At 41.5% G+C, this 22,368-nt stretch overlaps 3 protein-coding genes across 7 annotated transcripts; all 3 read right to left on the bottom strand.

Annotated features, from left to right (window-relative positions):
• Positions 1 to 75: 75 nt before the first annotated feature.
• Positions 76 to 3,336, bottom strand: si:ch211-199g17.9 (uncharacterized protein LOC108180085 homolog). The gene is made up of 7 exons (XM_047050567.1): positions 3,133 to 3,336; positions 2,901 to 2,948; positions 2,748 to 2,807; positions 2,440 to 2,514; positions 1,914 to 1,961; positions 855 to 1,825; positions 76 to 618 (listed from the first exon to the last, which is right to left on the bottom strand). Exons 1-6 carry the CDS (start codon positions 3,146 to 3,148, stop codon positions 1,767 to 1,769), a joined length of 306 nt encoding a protein of 101 aa, XP_046906523.1. The 5' UTR covers positions 3,149 to 3,336; the 3' UTR covers positions 76 to 618; positions 855 to 1,766.
• A 28-nt stretch (positions 3,337 to 3,364) lies between these two features.
• Positions 3,365 to 13,840, bottom strand: grinaa (glutamate receptor, ionotropic, N-methyl D-aspartate-associated protein 1a (glutamate binding)). The gene is made up of 7 exons (XM_047050566.1): positions 13,703 to 13,840; positions 7,379 to 7,773; positions 6,912 to 7,027; positions 6,591 to 6,791; positions 6,313 to 6,441; positions 6,012 to 6,155; positions 3,365 to 5,242 (listed from the first exon to the last, which is right to left on the bottom strand). Exons 2-7 carry the CDS (start codon positions 7,743 to 7,745, stop codon positions 5,093 to 5,095), a joined length of 1,107 nt encoding a protein of 368 aa, XP_046906522.1. The 5' UTR covers positions 7,746 to 7,773; positions 13,703 to 13,840; the 3' UTR covers positions 3,365 to 5,092.
• A 157-nt stretch (positions 13,841 to 13,997) lies between these two features.
• Positions 13,998 to 22,353, bottom strand: mapk15 (mitogen-activated protein kinase 15). Of its 5 annotated transcripts, none has more exons than XM_047050598.1 (15): positions 21,896 to 22,353; positions 21,594 to 21,687; positions 20,503 to 20,601; positions 20,219 to 20,248; positions 19,444 to 19,534; positions 18,639 to 18,769; positions 18,277 to 18,440; positions 17,888 to 18,027; positions 17,747 to 17,804; positions 17,397 to 17,534; positions 17,044 to 17,149; positions 15,464 to 15,821; positions 15,213 to 15,343; positions 14,901 to 15,053; positions 13,998 to 14,673 (listed from the first exon to the last, which is right to left on the bottom strand). In XM_047050598.1, the coding sequence occupies exons 2-15, from the start codon at positions 21,660 to 21,662 to the stop codon at positions 14,479 to 14,481; spliced, it is 1,863 nt and encodes a 620-aa protein (XP_046906554.1). In that variant the 5' UTR covers positions 21,663 to 21,687; positions 21,896 to 22,353; the 3' UTR covers positions 13,998 to 14,478. The 5 variants fall into 5 exon arrangements, with proteins under 5 accessions (XP_046906554.1, XP_046906555.1, XP_046906557.1 ...); XM_047050599.1 differs by having other exon boundaries at positions 21,908 to 22,353; XM_047050601.1 differs by having other exon boundaries at positions 21,964 to 22,353.
• Positions 22,354 to 22,368: the final 15 nt, after the last annotated feature.

The raw sequence follows: 22,368 nt of genomic DNA, 5'->3' as shown, positions 1-22,368 counted from the left end.
TTGTCAACATTGTCCTTTGTTGTAATAATTAAAAAAATATTTTCCAGTCTGAAAAGCTGTTTTAGATATCGTACAAGTTGACATGTTCATGAAGGTTTTGTAAAGATAAACAATCATGTTCTTCACAAAATCTAACCGAGGTGTGTGGAATCCCTTTTTCAGGAAGCCAGTAAGTATTGTCTGCTCCAAAGAGACAAAGACTTCCTATGCTTTTCTGAAACATGCTAATCTAAATTGGTATATTGCTTGAAATCTTTCACGCTACAAAATGATCCCATAAAACACAACATATTTGATCACTAAAGGATGGTATCTCTAAAGTGTAACAAAAAGAGGAAGCAGATATGTGTGATTTTAAACATACGCAGTCTTCCTTACTCCTGCCTCTGGCTACGTTTGTTTTGTAAGCTCATCCAGCTCCTCCTGTAGGTGGCGTAGTTGAAGCAACTTTAGCTGCTCTACAAACAAAACCAAGAAAGTGTCAGAAATCACAGACACAGAAACTTCATTCCAAGACATTACGCAGAGATACATTGTAAACAGGACCATACCAGCCGTCAGCAGATGAGACCGGGTGTTTTCTACAGTCTCTATTTCAGTTGGCAGTCTCTCGGTGGTCTGTACGGGGTTATCATTGAAGAGAAGAAATCCATTCAAAGCAAAACTACACAAGGGACAGGCCCTCAGGTATTCAGCAGTGAAGATGCTTGGTAAGTCAACAAGTTGGTAGGAAGTAGTTTAGATGTAGCCTATTCCATACAAGGAACACTGATGGGCGAGGACTGAGAGAGGGGCTGACGTTTAACATTTAAGTGGTCATCACAGCAAAAGAGTAAATCAACAGACAAACTCACAAAGACTGAGTGTAGACTCTTGTGCTGTTCTATCAGCTGCTGAAGTTGGTTTTCAAACCTCATCCTTCAAGAAATATCAAAACGTTTTTTAGTCGAAGTATCTGAACTGTAGGTAAGTTTCCTAAAATGGACTTTAAATACAAGTTTATGACTGCAAATTGGCATGTAAATAAAACTCAATGTGATCTGTTTACCCTTTATACAAGTACTCATGTGCATTAGGTATTCTACCGTTGTTTCCTGCGTTTAAGCTTGGCTTCTTGGATCTGACACCTGTACTGCTCCACCAGGCCCTCACTGTTCCTGTTCAGCTGTAAATGTCTGGACATACACACACACTCAGGACATGTCTGTCTGTCTTAAAGGCAGGCTTTGGTTGTTGGGAAGCATGTTTTGCCCTGTTGCCTGGAATCCACATCCTAATAGGAACCAATTCATATAAAGATTTGACAGTAAGATTAAATCAATCCTGATATATGTGGGCGTAGCAGGACTGTAATAAACACAACCAATTATTTTGACCATTGGACAGGCTACTTTCCTGTCTACCTGCCTACCTCCCGGCAGTAGTTAGGCAGTTTGTGCATATGTTTTGGGTGAGTGGCTTTGAAGGGAGGGGGTAAAATATTTTGGTTTGAATCCTTTCCAAACCAAGACAAAGTTTCTGGGTTTGCAAAACCTACCTTACCTGCCTTTTGTTGAAGAAATATTGGCTTAATTAAATGGCTTAAACCACTGTACGTGTACATGTAACCACAGATCTAAGTTTCTTTTTTTTGCATCTTATGAACCTCACTAAACAGCCTGCATTGAGGTATGCTGCCATCTAGTGTTGAGATACAAAACTGTATTTGTCTGCCACCTTGTCAGTCACAGTATCCCTACTGGACCAGTTATCTCAGCTGCAGGTGTTCACCTATTGGTGTCCTGCTCAATCTCCTCACACTGGAACTGCAGGACCCTGCATGACTCTGGGAAAAATACAGAATATTATCATTAACTATGCTAAAAATGCTCCAGTGTATGCTATAGTTAAGTCAATAAGGGAAATTCATCTACCATCTGTCTCTTTATGGATTCCCTCCAGTTGGTAAGCCTTTGTCTGCACTGTAATAAGTGGAAAATATGAGAGAACGACTGTCACTGCCCATCACGTCTTGGCTTACAGTAGGTAACTGAGCTGATGTTATTCATATTATTGCATGTAGCTTGTATCATACCTACTTTCTTCAAACGTTATTCAAAAACAGTTCAGTGTGGTTTAACATTTACATTTAGTCATTAAACAGACACTCTTATCCAGAGCGACTTGCAGTAAGTACAGGGACATTCCCCCGAGGCAAGTAGGGTGAAGTGCCTTGCCCAAAGACACAACGTCATTTGGCACGAACCAACAACCCTCGGATTAATAGCCAGACTCTCTAACCACTCAGCCATCTGACCCCACATCATGTTAACATCATGTATAGACCTTAATAAGTTAAACTTATTAATAATTCCGTTATTAGCCTATATGAATGTATAGTATTCCCGGTTATATATATATATGTATATATATATATGTATATATATATATATATCATACCACTGTCCAGCTCCAGTTGCAGGGAATCGTTGGTTGACTGGGCCTCCTTTAACTCATCCTCCAGAACCCTATTTCCTTTGAGAGAGGCAAAAACACCCGTGCATGGCATTTCACATGAACATAAAATACCAGTTGATTAGGCTACTTGATGATAATTCTAACTAGCTATGTGTCATCATCATAGCCTATTGCCAGGACTGCCATGTGTTTTTGTGGCTTTTGTTGAGTTCTCGAGAATATTTAAATTTGCAATGGAATAAAGAATACATATTGAAGAAATGTTCTGACAAATTGTTTCAAGATCTTACCTTGTTGCAGCATTCTGAGTTTGGTCATTAGCTGCTCAACTTTAGGTTTTCCATCAGCACCTGTGTGGAGTCAGAAAACCAATTAGATTGAAGCTGTAAGGAGCAATATGTGTTTTTTCCAAGTGGCAAGATAAATGTTGTCAAATATACTACCTTCAATCATGGGAGGTTTCATAATATCCTCAATGTTAAAGGACGAACCTGTTAAAACATTTAAATGAATAACAGCATATGTGCTAACGTAATGTGTTGCATACAGTAGCTATGCCTACTGTGTCTTGGTTAGAAGGCTACTGTACAATAGCAAGTGCTACAGAAGTATGATAACTTGCTACAGTAGTAGACTAACATTTGAAAAGATACCTACATTGTTATTATGTCTTACCTGACGAAAAACTCATATTTAGACTGGTTTGACAGTAGTTAACCCTAATTTAGGTTGAGCGTTAATAGCTGCTAGTACTAACGTACTCTTATTAACGGCGCCAAAACGGTCTCACGCTCGCCATGCAGAAATTACATTGTCTCGTAGTAAGCATTTTCCATAGAAACCAGCGAAGCTCGCGAAAGGAAATTTTCCCCAGAGAAATAAAAGGTGAACATGTGGCAAAGGACAATTTTCAGTTGTATTAATTTTAATGAAAAGCAAACAGTGTAGAGGAAATCAATTCCAGTTCAATTTAATGCAAATATACAGTGCAAACAGACCTACAAGCCCAACATTACTCTATACATGTGAAACCACTGAGGCATTTTATATACACATACACATTTAGTTAGATACAAACACAAACGTTAAATTATAATGAATTAAACAGCTCTGCAACACAATATACTACCTCAAATCAGCATTTTGTCTATCAGGAAACAACTAATGCCCTGTGTGCATTTAACACACAGCATGCAGAAGATGGACAGGGGTCATGCACTGGTGGTTGAAATCATTTTTTGAATAATTTAGACTTTGCACATCAATATCACTTTTCAAAGAGGTTTCAGGAGTGTTATTTACCCATTTGATTCTCCCATCAACTTTTACATTCTCAATATTTACACTTTCTTTGGGCACTGTGTTTGAGGGAGCCGCACAAAAATCCTTCACAACAGTCCTCTTCAGAAGAAGAATGTCAAACTTCCTTCCAAAATCACCTTAAAAGCAGCAACTCTACAGCAACTTCCATAAACAGCTCAATAACAAAGTATGCTACTGTGTCCTTCAAGCCTGTTGTTCACCAACTTCACACAAAAAAGCAGCTAGTTATATCTATTACAACTCTGTAAAAAAAGTAATAATAAATTCCAATACTTCCACATTTCACATTACTCATAATGGGAAAAACACAACACTAAAGTTTACTTTACAGAAAGACTGAAACCAAACAGAAGGTGAAAGAAAAAAGACTAAATGAAACATTCTACCTTTAGCTTAGGCCTATCAATCACAAAGCTCTGCTTCGTTCAAAAAAGGAAGAAGGGGATGAAAACCAAACGAAGCAAGGATCTAAACAGAAGGAATATATACTGTGTGTGTGTATATATATATACACATATATATATATATATATACATATATATATATATATATATATATATATACACATGTATATATGTATATATGCATATGTTTTCATACATCCAACCTTTGTTTCCTTCATGGTCATTTGAGTGTTAGTGTTGCCGTAATGTCAGAGCACTGTTTCCATCAAGCATCACAGCGGTACATACTCCAGCATGCCTAGAGATTGGGTTATTGAACTTACCATATACAATACTACACTAAACCTTTTACAGCTATGTAGGAAGCAGGCTAGGAAAGATATCCTTGTGGTGTTCTACAGAATTCTTAGCTGGGTTTTAGAGTTGCCATGCAATTACATGTGCCAGATCAAGTAGGGAGAGAAACATGTACACAGGGGTCAGGAGAGGTTTAAGGTTTTCATATTAAAAGTAAGAGATGTTTGAAATGACTGTAGACAGTCATCTCTCCCAGTAAAATAAGTTAAAAGTTAGCAGTCCCTCTGTCGAGCAGAGGGGAAAAGGGCATGTACCAAATAAAAATGGGCTTAAGTTCTTTCACAGCAACAAACAACCTTCACGGGATATGAAACCAATGTATTACAACGTGCCCCTTGTGGCTGGATTTGGTGAAAGACCGGCAGCGCAGAAGAAGCCTCTGCCATCCTAATCTGTCCACGTTCAGGGCGATGAAAGTAGGAGGGTGAGAGGGAATGTCAAGAAGTGGAGAAACAACACAATATGACTGACAGAGGGGGGGGGGCATCATTTCCATACACGAGAGGTATTTTTTTTGCACATTGCCTCTCCTGTCCCACAGAGGAGGGTCCTCATTCGCGGGAGCGCCCCACGATGGCTAAAATGTAGAGGAATATGTTGATGATGTCGGTGTAGAGGTTGAGGGCAGCAAAGATGTACTCCTCTGGACTCAAAGCAAGCTTCTTGTTCCCCAGGAGGAGCTGGGTGTCCACGGCCAGGAACTGGAAACAGAATGAGTCATTAAAGTAAATGGGTACAGAGTATTGTGCTTAGTATATAAATCAAATCCAAGTGTGATTCTTCCATTACAGCTAGCTGTTACACTACACTGGAAAGCATCACATAAACCATGCCAAAAAAGCACTATTTATGGCTAGGCTTACATCTACGACGCTTCATTTCACTTGTTTCCTTATTTCATCGACAACTCTCACTAACCCCCCCCAAATCCTGCTTCTTTGTATAGGCTACAGATGTCTTACCACTCCCCGACCCAGTTACAGGACCTCTCTTATTCAAACTGAGTGGAATTTAGGAGGGTTTAAAAAGGCACAAAAGCCTGTCTCTAGGAGTCTAGACTCACATAAGTCACCTCACTAATGGCTTTTCCACTGCATGGTACTGGCTCGACTATACTCGCTTTTGGTACATGTACCTCCATTTTCCACTGCAGATAGCACCCCCAAAATATACCGGGTCGTAATAGCGATGCCACATGAAAAAGACATTAGCCCAGTTTTCTTGGTGCCAAGTGTCATACAAACTGACGCTCAGAGGAGTTTGGCCACTGCAGATGCCCAGACAGCTTGGACAATCTGACTGCAGTAACCTTATATGGCGAGGTTCAGAGTCTGTCAGCTTCTCAATATGCCCCATCTGCAATCTTTGTTTTATACCCAATGGAAACATCCGATTCCCTCACCTAAGGAATACAACTACTGGCATGAATTTGTTGGGTCCGCATGCATCTAAAAGAGCGGGTAGACTTACGCAGGTGAACAGCAGAGCTCCTAGCGAGGCATAGACGATGTGGAGTATCCTGTGGCGGATGAAGATGCAGAGGATGGAGAACAGCAGCAGGACGATGAGGCAGACGAACAGCACGCCCCTGCAGGAAGTGAAGTCGTACTTGCTCTGCAGAGCGGTTGGAAGAATTCAAAAAATAAAATAAGTAGGGGGAAGAGAAGATAAACATAGACTCAAAAGCTACATCCCCAATTCTCCTGACAAAGGAAAACAGAGAAAGCCAGTGACGGAGGTGAGGGAACCGTGTGTGTGGGTGCATTCCAACCTGAAGTGAGAAGAGGACCACGGTGAAGCAGACTACAGATGTAATCCCCACAGCCATGATCACAGTCTCGGTGTCGTAGAAGCTAGCGATCATGCCCACCATGTAGGACAGACTCAGGGTCAGAATGGACTGGAGGGAAGGAGAAACACAGTAAGAGACAGAATACACGTGCATTCCTTGAAGCATTTCACCACCATTTTGACAGTTTCTGTCCATGATGTTGTGGCATGCCTACAAGTAAAGACAGTGATGGAGAGTTATGGGGAAGTGGATCGTACCAATGCCACCAGGTTCCAGGGGTGCTTGCGACGGAAGTCTCCGCAGCAGCTGAGCACGATCAGAGACACGAAGAAGATGGCGTAGGACACGTAATACGTCCAGGGGTTACGGCGCACAAACATCTTGGCGTCATCCACGAAGGTGAAGACGGCCACAAAGGAGGTGGTCACCATCAACTGCACAGTCAAGACCATGAACACCTGAGGGGATATAGTAAGGAAGTTGTTCATCATTTCATAATCGCTCATTGTGTTTCAAAAGACTGAATAAGTGCAAAACTTTGCATGGAAATATCCCTTTCAGCTACGATGTCCCCTCACCTTCCTGATGAAGGCCTGCCGAATGGTCTTGTCCTCGAAGCCTGAGTTGGTGAACTCCTCGTTGTCATAGTAGGAGGGAGGCACATCGCCATGGTAATCTGGGCTGTCCATGGATACTGAAAGAGATGAAGGACATCCAAGATTCAGTTCAGAGGTCACCTAGTCCACAAGCGGATCATTAGTCTAGAGATCCTGAGTCTAAACCATTTGGGCATTTTCACAACAAATACAATACTCATGCCTGTGATGCAGCCGGTAATTAAGATATCGGTTGATTGATTCAGTGTTGGTTTCATTGGAGTTTGTAAAAGTTAAGAGTATGTGTTTATGTAAGAGTTGTTGTATCAGTAAATGCATGAATTCTGGTATTATACATCCCTCCATGTGGAAATCCAAAAAGTGCCCTTAACAGAGAGGATTAAATCCCAACAAGTATCTTCCACACGGCAAAAAATCTTTCCACTTACTGTTTGGGTCTGCTGCAAATCCGGCCTGTGGTTGCCCCTGCTGGTAGGGTCCCTGGGGGTATCCGGCCTGGGGATAGGGTCCCTGAGGGTATCCGGCCTGGGGGTAGGGGCCTTGAGGGTATCCAGCCTGTGGATAGGGGCCCTGAGGGTATCCAGCCTGGGGGTAGGGGCCCGGCACAAACCCTGGGCCTGCCTGAGTGAACCCAGGCTGGCCGAAGCCTACAGTCTGGGGGTAAGGGGCCTGGCCGGGGGCCTGGGTGTAGTTAGGGGGGGGCATGCCGAAGCCAGCCTGGGGCGGCCCATAGACGCTGTTGTGGAGGGGGTTGTTCTCTCCCATGATGGGGAAGGCGCTCTTGTCCTGGGACATGGTCTGGCCGGATCCTGAGATCACACTACTGCAGAGAGACAGAGGGAGAAAGAGAAAATTAGTTTGTGTGAAATGTCAGGACTATGATACTTACCAGCTGTCAGGTGATGTTGGAACTGTTTGGTTTCAATAGGGACTATTTAAACAGACATGCACACATCAACATAAATTGTCTTCAGACTGCTTCTATATGTACATAATAGGGGTGTGATGGTATACATTCGTTACAACTCTCTGCAGATGTCGCAGGGGTTCCCTTGTACAAGTTTACGTTTACATTTAGTCATTTAGCAGACGCTCTTATCCAGAGTGACTTACAGTAAGTACAGGGACATTCCCCCGAAGCAAGTAGGGTGAAGTGCCTTGCCCAAGGACACAACGTCATTTGGCACGGCCGGAAATTGAACTGGCAATTTAAGATTACTAGCAATTTAAGATTCCCTAATCGCTCATCCACCTGACATCCATCCATCCTGACAAGTTCTGTCATTCAAACATGTAGCCTGAATACGATTCATATTTCTAGCTAATATTCCAGGGTAGTTAAAATTATGACATTACATTTAATAACTGCTGTATGAAGTGCATTTAGTTTCATTTACATGGGAATTTGTACTGTAGACTATGGTAATCTCAGTTCTCAGTTACGATTAAAATGTTAAGCTTGTCAAAATAACGAGTTCCTTTCAACACATTTTTCAAAAAGTAAACTCTAGGTGTTAAAAACTAAAAACACAATATATGACCAGCTATTTGTGCTTTTAGCTTTTGGGTGTGTGTGTGTACACCGTTGCACCCATACTACACAAAGATCTACCCAATGGTAGCATGCTGGGTCTCACTAGAAGGTAAGAGACACAATCCTGCCTAGGTTCCTGGAAACTCTGTTAAACCTAAAAGCTTTCCTGCAGCAAAGCTGAGGGTTGTCATGGATGCAGGTGGTGGTGCCTCCCTCTGGCCATCTTTCTCTCTCTGTGTCTCTCTCTCTGCTGGCCACATTAAATAACCGTAAGAGTGATGTAACATGCTGTCCCACTTCTACAGCCAGACAATCCCTGTGTGCTGTGATCCTGTCAGTGTCCATTACAGGCAAATGCATAGGGCCTGGTTAGTGGCTATGATTTAGGGCTAAGTTGATTCTTCAAGAAACTGGATTAATTCAATTTCTATATATCTTTGATGCAATTTAGTTGCATCAAAGCTATGTTTAATCCATATAACTATACAGTTAAAAGTTTTTCTCATTAAAATAACCACGGAAAATAAAATGCTGCTGTCAATTTGTGAAAGCCTGAGCTTCATCCATGTTACGGCTGGGCAATATGGACCAAAAGTAATATGTCTATATTTTAGGGCTGAATACAGATATATCTCGAAATTGTTTGTGTGGGTTAAATGCTCAGTTGTAAGCCAACTACATGTGAGATGGTCTTATAAATCAAACTGTTTGTGACGTTGACCTAAAAAAATGTGCATATTAAGGTTCTACCTGTTTGAGAATACAGTTATGCAAATATCAAAATGTAAATAAATTATTTGTTTTTTATATACATACTTTCTTGCAAAAATATATATGTTTGTTATTTGCAAAGTTGTGTAGGTGTGTATATATATATATATATACACACACACACACACACACACACACACTATACATGTTCTCCTTTCCTGTTTCACAACTGTATCTGTGGAAAAAACAATGAATGTCAACATGATATAAACTGGACTACTTGCTCTGAAAAAGTAGTTTATTTATTTACTGATCTGAACATGTCAACAAATGACATTTAATCGTTACTTGTGTGTAGCTCTGTAGTTAAGTTCTTTCACAAGTTGTGTAAGAACACTAGTACAATGATACCACTGAAAACCCTCTTAGAAGCACACAAAGATACTTCTTTGCCAGGTGGCTCAGTACTGGAAAGAAAACGTAATGAATGACCCTTCCACCACTTGAGAGTATCTGTATCACTCTACAGAGACTGACGATGTTGTAAGTGCGTAGTGTGTCACTTTTGTCAGTCGGTCGGATCTATTTTGTCTGACTTTGTATTGTCAGCTGAGCAAATCATAACTTTGATCCATCGACTTCAGCAGCCCATTTTATTTTAAGCCAGCTTGTTCAACTGTTGCAACAGGGACCATATATTTAGAAATGTGGAAAGGCTACCACCTCCATTATATGTCGTCACTTGGCACTTTCCTTTTCATAGGCCCTATGACATATAGCACAACTCAAGTAAATGAAGCTTGTAAAAAGGTTGGTTTTAGGGCAGAAGTATTTCCAGTCTGGCTTCCAACAGTACGACCTCCAGGAAGTTTAATCTTCAAACTGTAGTTTAAGTCACTTTTGTAGGCTAAATGGACAAAGAGGTTTGTAGTGCTTCCAGCACCTGTTGCAACATGTGCTGCACTCTCTACATATCACATTGCACTGTTGCTCATCCAACCTTTCAAACCCAAACTATCTCCAAACAATACATCCATAATTTCTCTCAGCCTCCCTCCGTCTCTGTAAAACACTGACTGAGAAGCACACACACACACACTGCACAAACACACCAAATCAAATTAGAAGCAGCTTAAGATACCAGACCAGAGGGGAGGAGTTTGCCTGGGTTTAGATAATATGTGACATCATAACCTCAGAGGAAACCATGTGATAAGCCTAACCATATCAAGAGTTGAACCATGTGACCCAATTATATTTTAAGAAAATGCTGAGTCATTTTCTCAGTCACCTCCTTCCAGATCAGTCCCAATTCATTAAATGTACACTTCCATATCGGCAACATGATTATTTTAGCAGAGTTTGAACTGTAGGTATAAGTTCTCACACTGAAGGTCCGGTCCATAAATCCAGAGATAACCACTTTCAACTATGGCTACAGACAGCCAACAGTCATTGATAACAACAACAGAACACCACTAGGTTGAACAGTAAATATAGAATTAGCCTGTGTCTTGCTAAACGCAACTAGGGGAATAACTTAACCTGGAGCCCTTAACCTCTGTGACACATCATAAAAGAGGAGTCAGTTCTGGAAATTGAGAATATTTTACTGAGTAAAGTTTCCATGCTGGATTTCATTTCCAGAAGTAGCGTAGTTCTTTTGTTTAACGTTTGGAAAATCAGGTCTATAAAAAAATACTAGTCTGTGTTCTATGCAATATACTAAATGTCAAATATATTACCGACACAGAGCTACACAATATAAAAAGTCTAAAAGAGAAATAAGAAATCTAATGTCTTAATAGGTTTCAAAGAACACACCAAACAGACAGGTATGAAACCAACCTAGTATCCAGACCAAATGGTGAAATGTAGTCACAACAAACATTGAGTTCAGCTCCAGTTTTTCCACAAACAAATTAGGCACATCACCAAGCCTACAGTCTACTACGCTCACAACTTTAACCTTTGGAATTGAAACCAAGTCAGGCAACATTAAGGCATTCAACATTTAGGCCTAGCTTCTCGGCACTGAGACACAACTTGTACCATTTACAATAAAATACTAAATCGAATACAAAAACATTTTACCCCGCCAACGTTTATGCACTTATCTCTAGACCTGACATTTAAATCCACGAGTACCTTTCAACAGAAAGTTACAACACAGTAGGAATGCTGGCCAGCTAGCAGCCCTGTCTTTCTCAGGTTTTGTAAGGGGTTGAGACGAGGAGAGTTTTGCAATCCTCTTAGGAGAGACACAGAGCCTAGTGTGGATGGAGATACTCTGCTACCCATGACTCCAGCTCACATCTCATTGTGGGAATTACTGTTGAGGGCCAGGGATTGGTGACACACTGTCTATCACTACCTACTGACTATAGGCCACATAGCTGGTTTTGTATGTATACAAACCAGTATGTAGAACACACTGTGTGCATGACTGAACAACATAGGAGCACAAACTGTGGCAAAGGCAACTGAGGGCTTAGTTGTGGAAGTAAATTAAGCTGCTGGTTGCACCACTATGGAGCAGTACAGAAGACAAATGACAATGGAACACGGAAGCCCCGATTGTTATTCTAGGTCTTGGTTGTGGGCTATAGCCAACAGATATGATAGAGAATTCTTATCGCAAAAGGATATTGCCTTCACTGAGGATAGAACTAAAACTATGATCCACAAAAATGGCTGAGAATACTGCTGCAGATGGGCACAGTACTCAGCCTTTCTGCCTCATGCAGCACAGTCCAACAGGATGTTTTCATAATGACATGCGGTGTCAGCAGCAACTCCAGCCATATAAACTGCGGACAGCTCACCTAGAGGCTGAGCACCAATGCACACACACCACAATCCAAACCTGCTTCACAAGCAATCAACTTGAAGGGGGAACTCTTTAAAAAACAAACAAAATCATTTCAACACACTTAAGGAAATGTACCTTCCCAACAACCCTGGTTTCATGACAAAACTCATAAGTACACACTACTAATTGAAAAATATTTTTAAAAATACAAAGAAGAGGCATGCTCAGCTCTTTCCAGACTGCTATCTTAACATACTTATTAACCTAAAGTGAGCCCAACAGTTCTTTCCATTACTTCCTATAGAGATTGTGTAATACATGGATCAGCTTCAAAACCACATACAAATTAGAGAGGGGCACTCAAATGTAATTATCTTATTTATTTAAAGTATAGTCCCCTTTAAAAGCCTACAAAAACTAAAACTTTACCAAACGTCATGTACAGAGGCATTAAGGTAAGTTTAGGTGAACAGAGATGGATCCGTTTCCACCATCGCAAACCGCATCATCCGTGACCATGAAACAATATTATACTCTAAAGTAGTAAGTATGATACGGTCTCTGACAGGCAAAACATTTTACCTTGTTCAGCAGAGAATTAAGTTGCTCGTAACATATTTGAGGATGAATGTAAAAGGCACAATACTAGGCATACGCGACTGATGTTCTCCATAGAATCAGTAGGCTCGAGCGTACAATCTACCTCTGAAACAGACTTGCTTATACCCATCACACCAGGTAGGCCCTAATGCTGAGTAGGCCATCTGCGCGACAACAAAGCAGTATTTCTCGCACATATAGAAGTGTTGCCGTTTTGCATGATAACAATGATCCTCATTAACATGCAACAGCTTGAAATTATCGTTTGATATTTGACTACGACACCTGTCAACCAAACTGCTCTTTAGAAGAACATTTCAGTATGTGTGTTCACTGCCAAAATATACTAATACATGTAGCAGTTAAGTTTTTAGGTAGTGCTAAATTACTGGTCTAGTTTCAGCTTATATGAAAAATAATGTCTACATTAAACTACCGTTTAGCTAAACAAGAATATCCGCTTTCCAGTTCAACATGCTAATCGCACCAGGTTGTTCTGAAACTGAAAGTGATGGATGCAATAGGCCAACGTGTTTTTGCTATTTAAACAATTTAACTACATAGCTTACTTATTCAAGCGATTCAACCAATTTGTAACCATTCGCGTGAAACAATATTAATTCATTGCGAACTATAGAAATTTGTAGCTAGAGGGTTGTTGAACAAATGTTTTAATGGTCGCTGTCTTTCGAGTGAATCTAGGTTATGCTGCTACGCTGACTGTCACTAATGGATAGCTAGCTCGGCTGCTAATCTTCAAAGCTAGCCCACAATAAACTGCCAGCGATTACGTTTTGGAAACATTAACAAAATGTTTCCAAACAAAATATTATCTGTCAACTGTTTCTTCTAGGACTAGAAAATTAATTAAAAAATGGTCTCAGTGTGATCAATATGGTTTGTCTATGTCGATTTTTAACCATATAGCCTAGCCCCGGCCATGGTATGCATACCACTACAGTAGCGTTATATATCTAGTATGTGAGTGCAACCGCTAGGCTAGCTACCAGTAGCTTACTAACACAAATGTCAACATTATGTATATATTTACAAAAAATATATACATACATACATACATATGTCTAGCAAGCTTACCGCTGAATTTGACTTCTCTTGACGCCAAGAAACTCGATTGTTTTATTAACTGAGAGAAAATATTCCTTCTTGATTTGGATTTCGCTTTCGAGATGACCACTGCTGATACACGCTCAACGGCGTCTCAGTGAAGCAAGTGACAAGGGTTACAGAGAACGATGACGTCATCTCAGACAACGGTCATGTGATATTCGGGAATCCACCGTTTTAATTAATGAAAAACTCATAGAAAACCGTACGAAACGTTGAGTACACCAAAAACCTTTGTTTGGATTGGTGTACGGTCATGAAAAAAGAAACTTTCACATATCCTGTATTATGTTTATTATTAAACTGACTATGTCTCAAAATATAAAGAACGTTAAGGCTTCTTTCCCTCAATAAGTATTTCCATGCTTATTGCACTGTTTTGTAAATAGATTTTTGATGATTGCTTATATACTTCCATGTTGTACCCACTTCACTCTGTAATTGCAGTTATTATGAACTGTCATACTCCTAATAGAAAATGTACATATTCTACGATGGACTTGTTCTTGTTTCTAAATCACAGGCTAACATTTTAAATATAAGAAATCATGAAGACATACACATACTCTTCCAAGTTCATTCTCTTCTCTCCATAGTCTACTGTGGCCCATCAAGTGCTGCACAAGCTGATTGGCCCTGATAGCACCCACTCCATTCCTGCTGCATTGATGTTTTAGGTCATTGGTGTGTGTGTGTGTGTCCATTCCACGGCAGGGCACCAATGGGCAGGTTGGGTCTGGAGCAGGTTAGTGGTGGCTGGGTCGTGTTCGGAGTAGGTTGTCCAGCTCTGTTTTGTTTATGGTTCCATAGGCCTGAGAGTAGCTGCCCAGTTTAGCCCGGGGATCTCCTGCAGCTGCTATGTTTGAGTGTCCCTGGAAGACCTTCTTACTGAACCTGGGTGGGGGCCGTGCCTCACGGGTTTGAGACTGTGAGCGATGGTTCTAAACAAAAGTACAAAAGACATTTTGTAGTCACATTGGATGTCACAAACTTACAAAGACTAAGAGTCAGGGGCAAAACAAATGTTCCTTGACAGGAATTCCAATGATAAGAATCAATGACAACGTGATCAACTGGTATCTACTGAGATCTCGCTTTCAGGCACGCAGGCTCCGTTCTAAAACAGAGGGACGTGTGTGAAAGGTTCGCATAACGACTAGGGACTCACCAGACGAGCAGAGGTGACACATATCCCAGAAGACACAGAGGGCTCATCTCTGCGGACCAGAGGGTTGTTCTGAGGATGCGACTGGGCTAGTGAGAAGGAGTGGGTACGAGCCACAGGTGCAGAGCGCCCACGGTGCAGAATCTGCTCCATAGACTTCCAAACCAAAATGACACTTCATCAGGAACGTTTCAGATTACACTCTAACTGAACATTATGTTCTGCAGCAGGCAGAACCTATCATCGGTGTTCAAGGTCACCAAAAACGAGTGCAGATGGATTTTGGAATGAATGACTATACCCTATGCTACTTACAACGGTGGCATTGGTGCCCTCTGTTGAAGATACTGTTACATTTTCACTGCTAGTCTGCCGCACCAGTTTTCTTCCAGCCGCTACAGATCGGTAATAGTGAGGTGGCCCACAAGGACTTCTCACAAAACCATCTGAACAACCAAAGACATAGGAGGAGGAAATTAGATAAGCACGTCTGTCTGACTAGTTATTATTTATATTTTTGGCAAACATGCATTCATTTGTGTGGGTATGTGTGGATTTCTACTCACTGGGAGCATGTGTGATTGGGTTATAGGTGGTCTTGCCCATGATGGGGCTGGAAGCAGGGCTGGCCCCCTCCTCAGTAGACTGCTTGGGTGCATGTGTCAGGGTGGGTTTGGAGATGGTTGTCTTTATAGCCAGTTGGTCTGCCCCACTATGGGCTAGTTTGCTGCCATTGTCCCCGCCTCCATCCCCATTCACTAAGACTGGATCCTTTGCACGATTGTCCTCCCTGTTGGGCATGTCCTTGCCGTGGTCTCCACTATCACAATCAAAACCCGACCCAGAATCTGTTCCAGAGCTGATTTTCTCCCTCTGCCGTGACTGGGCTGGCATCCTTCTGCTGGTCCTCTTTTCTAGAATCATCTTTTCAAAGGACAAAACATTAAGGGAAGTGAATTTAGATTAGATTAGTAAAACATTTATAGATGCTGTATGTTACAACGGAAAACTGTATGACTGTCCCTAGAGAATTTAGACCGCCCTTAGATAATTCACGACTGCCTTTTAATAATCCATGTCTGCCTTTCTGTGACCCAGGTTGACCTGGGAGAGATCCTTGAGAGAAGGATTGATGTGGGGAAAATATAGTATCCATCTAAATGGAAAGTTATGGAACAAATGTTCATACCCTGAACTCTGCTCCAGACTTTGGAGGCCTGGTTATGACTGATAACCAAAAAAATAAGAAACTTAAGGGATCTATCCTATAAACAAATGAGGACATTAGGACTTGAATTAAATGTCAGGCCGCCTTGGCATATAAAATATTGACAAGAAGCAGAGAGGAAAATTGACATGTAACAACAGGTTATCTTGCAACACATCTATATTTAGAAAGGGGCGGACTTTTTATGAGTATAAAGGAAGCTTGTGCTGATGCAACTGTTGGCCTTTCCATGCGCGAAATACCCAGTGTGTATAACCTGTGTTGAAAAGAATAAAGCCACTTGTATGTGATTCAACTAAGACTGAGCGTCCTTGTCGATCATCTGAAAAAACAGGTCTAACATGTACAATCTTGCTATATACCAGTAAGGACTATGACTGTTGGAGAAATTGAAGATGTAACACATTTATCCTGTATAAGAATGATTCTGTGTTCAGCATGCCTTGTGTGTAGAGAGAGGCCTACCCCCAAATCTGAACTTTGGGTAACATGAGGCATATATAAACAAGGTGACCTGGGCTGACCACTCTCTCTTACTGGAAAGGCCATAAAAGATGTCTGGCCTTATCTGTGTTGGGTGAATCATGTGGTCAAGCTTACAGGGGTCAAAAGGCACACACACACACACACTCAAACACGCACGCACACACGCGCACCAGGTCTACGCAAGGAGCCAATGAAGAAGAGCCATGGAACATTTGCATGCCTTGGTCTTAACCAATGACTGTAAAGAGTGGGGCTGCTTAAATAGCTAGCTAGCACAACATGCTAGCGGACAAACTTGTAGCACAAAGTGGTGTGATGTTTTGTCTCCTTATGGGCCGGCCGCAAGCAATAAAGCTTTCTTAAACTTGTTCACCGACTGACTGTGCAATGTTTGATAGATGAATATTTCTGACAATGACTCTGCAATTTTACCTCATAGAGTTTGTTGCGGTACTGAACCACTGACAACTGGACATCATCGTCAACTGGCAGGATCACATCATAGTCCAGACTGGGCTCCTTAGCTGGGTTATGGAACCTTCAGGAACCGGAGAGGACCACAAGAACAGGAAGCCAACATGATAGATAGTCGCTACTAACAGGCCACACTATTGTTTTGGATATTACAGTGGAGAAAGACGACGCAAATAAACAGTAGTCTAATCGAAAACAGGAATCAAATACAAACAATAATACTTAAACAGGAATCACAGACTAACACATTGACAGAGCAATTCCGAGAATACAAGTTTGAACACTAGAACAGGAGAGAATTCCCAGAATACCTGGAGACATAGGGGTGCTGGAGGGCCTGGGCGGCTGTCAGCCTCTTGTCAGGGTTAAAAACCAGAAGGCGGCACACCAGGTCCAGGCCATCAGGAGGCACCGAGGGCTGCAGCAGGTCCCCTAAAGGCACCTGGGGCCTGGGGAGAGACAACATAGAAGAGAGAGAGACTGGTGACCCCAACTTTGCTTGAGCAAGAAGGGACAGGGTGTTCTCCGAAAAGTCCCACGCTAGAGGTGTGTAATGTATCTTACTCATCAAAGATTGATCCTTATTGTGATGGGAGCGGCGATCGCTCCCATGACAAATAGACAAGCGGAAGACAGTCGGATACTGTGAGGCGGGACTCACCTCAGAAGCATTCGCTGAATCACAGAAGCACCGTATTCAGATTTGATGGAGATTATATCTGGAAATAAAATGTGCGCAGATTGAGTTTGAAATCCCCCGACAGCTTCAGATGTCTTTGGGGACGCATGATTTTGTCCTCACCCTCTGGGCTGGGATGAGGTATGACACTCATAATCCTCTCAATCTGGTTGATGGTGGAGGTTCCTGGGAATAGAGGCTTACCCAGCAGCATCTCTCCCAGAATGCAACCTATGCTCCACATGTCTACACCCTTGGTGTACCTGTAATGTACATATATCATGTTTTACAGAATATGCGAGTATATTTAATGTTAAATATGATATATCATATTATGTACCATACTTTTTTACTGTACATGTCGTTTATGTTTTGACATTGTACAGAGATAAATGCAATGCTATGTTATAAATATCAGCTGGACCAAATGTATTATCTAGCTTCCAGTTTGTATTATTATTATTTTTTACATTTCAGTTCAGTGACAACAGAGTATCGTAAACGATCAGAACCTTGTAGAGCCCAGTAGGATCTCAGGAGCTCTGTACCACCGCGTCGCCACATATTCTGTCAGTGCTGGGTTCCCAGCATCCTCTTGGATCTGGTAGAGTGATCGGGCCAGGCCAAAGTCACACAGCTTGACAAAACAGTCTGTGTCCAGCAGAATGTTGGATGGCTGATGGAAAGGACAGCGAGAGTCAAACAGTGAGAGGGGGAGAGAGAGAGAGGATTTGGGGCATCTTATCAAACGTTCAGAGGAAATATATATATATATTCTCTCATTTTATTTAATGTAACAAACAACAGTACAATATAATTATATCAAATAATTCCTCCTCAATACTACAGGAATAAACATGAATTGTTCAGTCACCTTCTGATCCCTGTGGATGACGTTGCCTGAGTGTAGGTATTTGGTGGCTTTGAGGAGCTGATAGAGAACGTAGCGCTTGTGAATGTCTTTCAGCAGGTTCCCTTTCTTTATAACAGCATGCAGGTCAGTATCTGCAATGGGGAGGATGCTTAACGTAAACACCCCTCTGCATCACTGCAGATAGTATCTCGACAGGATATCGAACCGTGCTCCGCATTGTGCAGATGAATGACAAACTGGACTGCACTTATCCAATCACTTCTGCCATCCCAAGTGCCAGCCCTCACCATCAGCCAATGACCAAGGCAGGATGGCACGTGCCAGGGACACAGAAGGAGGACACCCCGAGTGTGCAGCCATACTGCTCTACAGTGTGAGCGCTTAGGACCGCAGTGTGCTCGTCTGTACATTCAGCAGGCTGGTCGGCTGCCAAGGGCAGTGCTTCCATCCCTTCCAGCGGAGAGCTAAAACTGCTGAATGTCCTTGTCCCTTGTTTTGCAGCTTGCATTCCTCTCTCTGATTTGCGCATGTAAAGGCTGACATTGAATTTGACAGCCCTGATAGGTTGGGGTGACGATGAGTATCAAAATCCTGCAACAGGGCTGTGACTGTGACATATGAGCACAGCTCTAGGGATGGCTGTGGCTGTGTACTTCAGAAGGCTGTGTTTGAGTGTGTTTGTGTTGTGGTACTGTTTGCGTACATAGTGATGCAATGGACTGCATGTGTGCTACGCATGTTTTTGTATTGTGGAATATGTAAAACCTCGATGGTAATTCAAAATCATTGTAAAAGAAAATCTCACCCATATATTCAAAGACCAGGTAGATGTCTTTGTCATTGTGAGCTCTGATGACATTTAGCAATTTGACAATGTTGGGATGATCCCCAAATTCCTGCAAACAGAGATAAGGTTTAGCAGAAAGTAAAGAAATGAGGTAACACACATGCACATACGCAGAGTTTACCCAAACAAAGACATCGATGTTTAGGATACAACAGGGAGAACTACGGACAAGGGTTAAAGAACAGCCAGGTGTTTGTGTATGAGATGACTGATTATAGATTCTGGCACACAACTTCCCCAGAGAGGGAGGTAGGAAGAGAAAAAAAAAAGCCATTAAACAGGTTTGCCTGGGTAAACATGAGCACCACCAGCTTTAGATATGGGTCAGTCCAGTATGAATACAACACTGAAGTTTGTAAGTAACAAAATAAGGTAACACTCATCCCATCAGTGTGTGTACTTACTAGCCTACAACACGAAGAACAGCTGTGTTCTTATCTTACATTATATTATGCAAACAATTCCCAGAATCCTCAGCTAACAACTTTCAACAAGTACCATAGTACTGAGAACAGGGCAATTTAAGATTAAACATGTATTTATTGATCTATTTTTACAGCCAGTGTATTCCATGCATGTAAAGTATGGTGGCAAATTTATGTTTGCGCTGTTTGTTCAATATGGTCTGAACTGAGGGCTACTATGCGGCCCCTATGTGGCTGACTAATCCAAGGACATTTCTTAAAATAAAACACAACACCAGAGCACCACACCTTCTCCAGATTATTCTTACCTGAAGAAACATGATTTCTCGGAATGTCCTCTGTGGAGAAAACAATAAAGCGAGTTAGTCGAGTCACAAGTAGAATGAACTACAACAACACTCCTGTTACAGTCAGCAAACTACTGTAGTTATATCAGCTGCTCAGAATCCTAGTATGGAACTCCCTGATTAGATCAATACAGATAGACAGGCCTCCTTAGTGATAAAAAACGAGAGGTCTTACCCCTGTGACAAACATCCAACTGTCTACAAGCAGAAAGTTGAATCAACCAAGCTCTACTGTATGTACAAACCTGGGCATCAGTCCTGTTCCTGAATGCATCAAATATCTTCTTCACAGCCACCACCTCCCCTGTCTGTCTGTTCAAAGCCTTCCAAACAATCCCATACGCCTTGACGGAGAGAAGATGAAACGCTTGTTTTATATTCTCATCAGTTGTGAATGATTGTGGAACTATAGCTGATATCTCCTGATGAAGATGTGCATCTCATGTGACTATGTTGTGATGCTTCCTAGAATGAATTGCCTTCTTCAGCTGTTCAGTCAAATCTGGGACCAACATCCACTGACTTCTGTGGATAACCGCTAGCCAGCTTGCTGCCCATAGCTTTTGAGTGGGTTATGACAGCTGCTGGTTATATTGCTCCAGAGAAGGTTTGGTATCTCAGTCAAAACATATTCCTTAACAGAAAATATTAAGGCTGGAATAACCCCGATAACATTTCATGGAATGTTTAACAAATGTTGGCCTATTACAGGTATTAATTTAAAGAGAGAGGGTAGAGAATCGGGCTAGTAATCTGAAGGTTGCCAGTTTGATTCCCGGCCGGTGCACATGACGTTGTGTCCTTGGGAAAGGCACTTAACCCTACTTGCCTCGGGGAGAATGTCCCTGTACTTACTGTAAGTCGCTCTGGATAAGAGCGTCTGCTAAATGACTAAATGTAAATGTATTACTATCTTTTCTTCAGATAAATGGTGTTGATTAGGGAATCAACGGGGAAGGACCTGTTGCTCCACCTGATGATGAGCAAACGATTAATGTGCTGACAGTTCCAACTATTCTGGGAGAATACTGACACCCCTCTGAGGGACAGGGTTGACCTGTTCCTGAACAGTGAGATCTTTGAGAAAGATATTTAAATGAAGGCTGTAAAACTGACATAAGAATTTAGTAACACGTGACAACATGGATGTAGGCTACTGTGGGTGTAAATGTATGGGGGGCCCTTTTTTCTATTTCATACTTGTTGGATACAAACTGTAGCCTACATCTAAACTTAATATTGTTACAGCCATCAATATGTGAATAATGTATGAACATAATAGTAACACTAAGACGCAAAAGTTTAATATTAGGCTTTAAGAAAGTAATCCACTTACCCCTTTTCCAAGTCTTCTTTTTATTTCATATTTCAAAGAAACATGATCCTCCACTTCAGAGACATTCATCTTTCGCCTTTGCTTTGCAACCAAGCTGCCAAGCAAAATTGGGAGTTAGCTAATTAGCTGCAGCTATTAACTATGTACTGTAGATCTGATTTATGTTCTCAAAACTGTTGTTTCATAGAAACGCTGTTATATAGCTACTCAACTTCTTTCAGCTTGGTACACATGTAGCTACATCCTCCAAAAAAACTATGTCTAAACCCATTTCATCATTATACATAAGATAAACAACTCACAAAAATGCTTACGTAGCCTCAATAGTTTATATTTTTGTTTAGCAATATCAACGAGCAACAGTACGTACAAGTACTGTCTCTAGTTGACTTCTGAGCGCTCGTTTTTAGCAATCACAGTGCTGAGCAATGAATAATTACTGATTAACTTCTTATCCACACATTGCACCCTCAGAAATTGAGCAACACCAACATGTGTAATTTGAAAGCAATTAAACAACAATGAAATAACCATTAGATTCCAGCTGCGTGTTTAGATATCCGCGACTCAGCAGCTGGAGACAAAACCAGTTTATCTGCTCATTTTTTGTGATCGTTTGTTGTCCTGGAGACGCATCTATGCAGCCTTACCCGTTCTTAAAGGAACCACCGTCTAATTTTACCCTCACCTGGTTACAAAGAAATACACTTTTTAGTCCAGGGTATCACTTCATTTCAGAATGTACAATTGCAAAGGGCACAACAGTTAACCCCTC

This window comes from Hypomesus transpacificus, unplaced genomic scaffold, assembly GCF_021917145.1.
Source record: "Hypomesus transpacificus isolate Combined female unplaced genomic scaffold, fHypTra1 scaffold_124, whole genome shotgun sequence".
Lineage (NCBI taxonomy): Eukaryota > Metazoa > Chordata > Actinopteri > Osmeriformes > Osmeridae > Hypomesus > Hypomesus transpacificus.
Note: the sequence above shows the minus strand (reverse complement) of the source record. Positions and strands in the feature narration are given on the sequence as shown.

What these genes read in the sequence shown, in the direction of transcription:
- si:ch211-199g17.9 (XM_047050567.1), bottom strand. An exon ending in GAAACCTCCCATGATTGAAG is followed by an intron (nt 2,808 to 2,900) that starts GTAGTATATTTG and finishes GACTCCACACAG; the next exon opens with GTGCTGATGGAAAACCTAAA. An exon ending in GCAACTGGAGCTGGACAGTG is followed by an intron (nt 1,962 to 2,439) that starts GTATGATATATA and finishes CACTTATTACAG; the next exon opens with TGCAGACAAAGGCTTACCAA.
- mapk15 (XM_047050598.1), bottom strand. Translation starts at nt 21,662, where the DNA reads ATGAATGTCTCTGAAGTGGAGGATCATGTTTCTTTGAAATATGAAATA. An exon ending in AAAGAAGACTTGGAAAAGGG is followed by an intron (nt 20,602 to 21,593) that starts GTAAGTGGATTA and finishes CTCTCCGTCAAG; the next exon opens with GCGTATGGGATTGTTTGGAA. An exon ending in CAGCACCCCTATGTCTCCAG is followed by an intron (nt 17,150 to 17,396) that starts GTATTCTGGGAA and finishes CGGTTCCTGAAG; the next exon opens with GTTCCATAACCCAGCTAAGG.
- grinaa (XM_047050566.1), bottom strand. Translation starts at nt 7,745, where the DNA reads ATGTCCCAGGACAAGAGCGCCTTCCCCATCATGGGAGAGAACAACCCC. An exon ending in ATTTGCAGCAGACCCAAACA is followed by an intron (nt 7,028 to 7,378) that starts GTAAGTGGAAAG and finishes CATCTCTTTCAG; the next exon opens with TATCCATGGACAGCCCAGAT. An exon ending in CCTGGAACCTGGTGGCATTG is followed by an intron (nt 6,442 to 6,590) that starts GTACGATCCACT and finishes CCTTCCCTCCAG; the next exon opens with TCCATTCTGACCCTGAGTCT.